The 1,280-nt window shown below is 41.2% G+C and overlaps 1 protein-coding gene across 1 annotated transcript in view; it reads right to left on the bottom strand.

The window, feature by feature from the left end:
• Positions 1–507: 507 nt before the first annotated feature.
• The window catches only part of LOC107742600 (6-pyruvoyl tetrahydrobiopterin synthase-like), a 3,016-nt gene continuing 2,243 nt past the window's right edge, over positions 508–1,280 (bottom strand). Inside the window, exons 4-5 of the mRNA XM_016555643.1 lie at positions 948–1,018; positions 508–865 (exon numbers count right to left, since the gene is read on the bottom strand). Of these exons, the coding sequence (XP_016411129.1) occupies positions 742–865; positions 948–1,018 (195 nt within the window). The 3' untranslated portion in view covers positions 508–741. The remainder of the gene's footprint in view (positions 866–947; positions 1,019–1,280) is intronic.

The raw sequence follows: 1,280 nt of genomic DNA, 5'->3' as shown, positions 1-1,280 counted from the left end.
AGCCAGACAAGCCAGACAACCAGCATGAATTCCACCAGGACAGATCACCTCCCAAAATTAAACGCATGATAAAATATTGAACCAGCATGAATTCCACCAGGACAGATCACCTCCCAAAATTAAACGCATGATAAGACGAGCAAAATATTGAACTTACAGTAGTACTTCGGTATAAAAGCTCAATCAATTTTCTTCACTGCCATCTGTGTCTTGTAATGTTTGAAGAGTAAATCAATTCGATTCACTCCATCACTGATAATCTTCCCATCGGTGAGGTTAATGTAACATGCAACATTTATTATTTGAGGTCATTTTGATGCATTCCCCGCCAAGCGTTTCCCCAAATATTAACCTCAGACACTGACATAAATCAGTCCGGCTGCTGGTTTAGTGTTTAGTGTGAGTGAGTGAGTGAGTGAGTGAGTGAGTGAGTGAGTGAGTGAGTGAGTGAGTGAGTGAGTGAGTGAGTGAGTGAGTGAGTGAGTGTGAGTGAGTGAGTGTGTGAGAGAGTGTGTGAGAGAGTGAGTGAGTGAGTGAGTGAGTGAGTGTGTGTAATCTCTCTGTGTGTAATAGGATCAATATCACATGGCTGACAACTGAGCCAAACTCCCAGTGACTGACATTAATCCCATTCTGTAGTGAAACGCAGCAGGAGCCACTCTCCCCTAATGTACTTTCTAAAATTCATCACCGTTTACTGCTGTCCCGAGAGCTGATGCAGCAGCGCAGCTGAATTATACTCTATTTTCCTCTGTACACCACAATATCTTTGTCCGTTTCATATATTCTGATCTCATACAGGCTGTCGGGTGGCAGAAGCTTCCCCATACTGTCCCAAATAAACACGGACAGGTTTTCTGTGGTGCTGCATGAAACAAATAAACATCAATATGTCTTTAAACGATTGTATTGTGACAGAAATGTGACAGAAAAACAGAGAGTCACACCTGACGACATCAGCAAGATACGGCACATCCAGATCCAGATTTTTATGGTCAAGAGGTTTCATGATGGCCTCCTAAAACACAAAACTTATTAACAATGTTTGCATATTTAGTCCTTGTACATGTGCACATGCTTTCATACATGAATTAAGGCAGCTTTTCGCCATATGTCATGCATTTCTTTATATTTGCAAGTCATATTCTTATAGTTTCAAGTCACTGTAGAATGTCTAGAAAAATTTTAAAAAGCAAGCAACTTCACTTTTTACAAACACTCACTCACGCACACTCTCACTCTCTCTCTCACACACACACACACACACACACACACACACA

This window comes from Sinocyclocheilus rhinocerous, unplaced genomic scaffold (assembly GCF_001515625.1).
Source record: "Sinocyclocheilus rhinocerous isolate Xijiao unplaced genomic scaffold, SAMN03320098_v1.1 scaffold706, whole genome shotgun sequence".
Taxonomy (NCBI): domain Eukaryota; kingdom Metazoa; phylum Chordata; class Actinopteri; order Cypriniformes; family Cyprinidae; genus Sinocyclocheilus; species Sinocyclocheilus rhinocerous.
The sequence above is the reverse complement of the archived record's forward strand: the minus strand, read 5'-3'. Positions and strand labels throughout refer to the sequence as shown.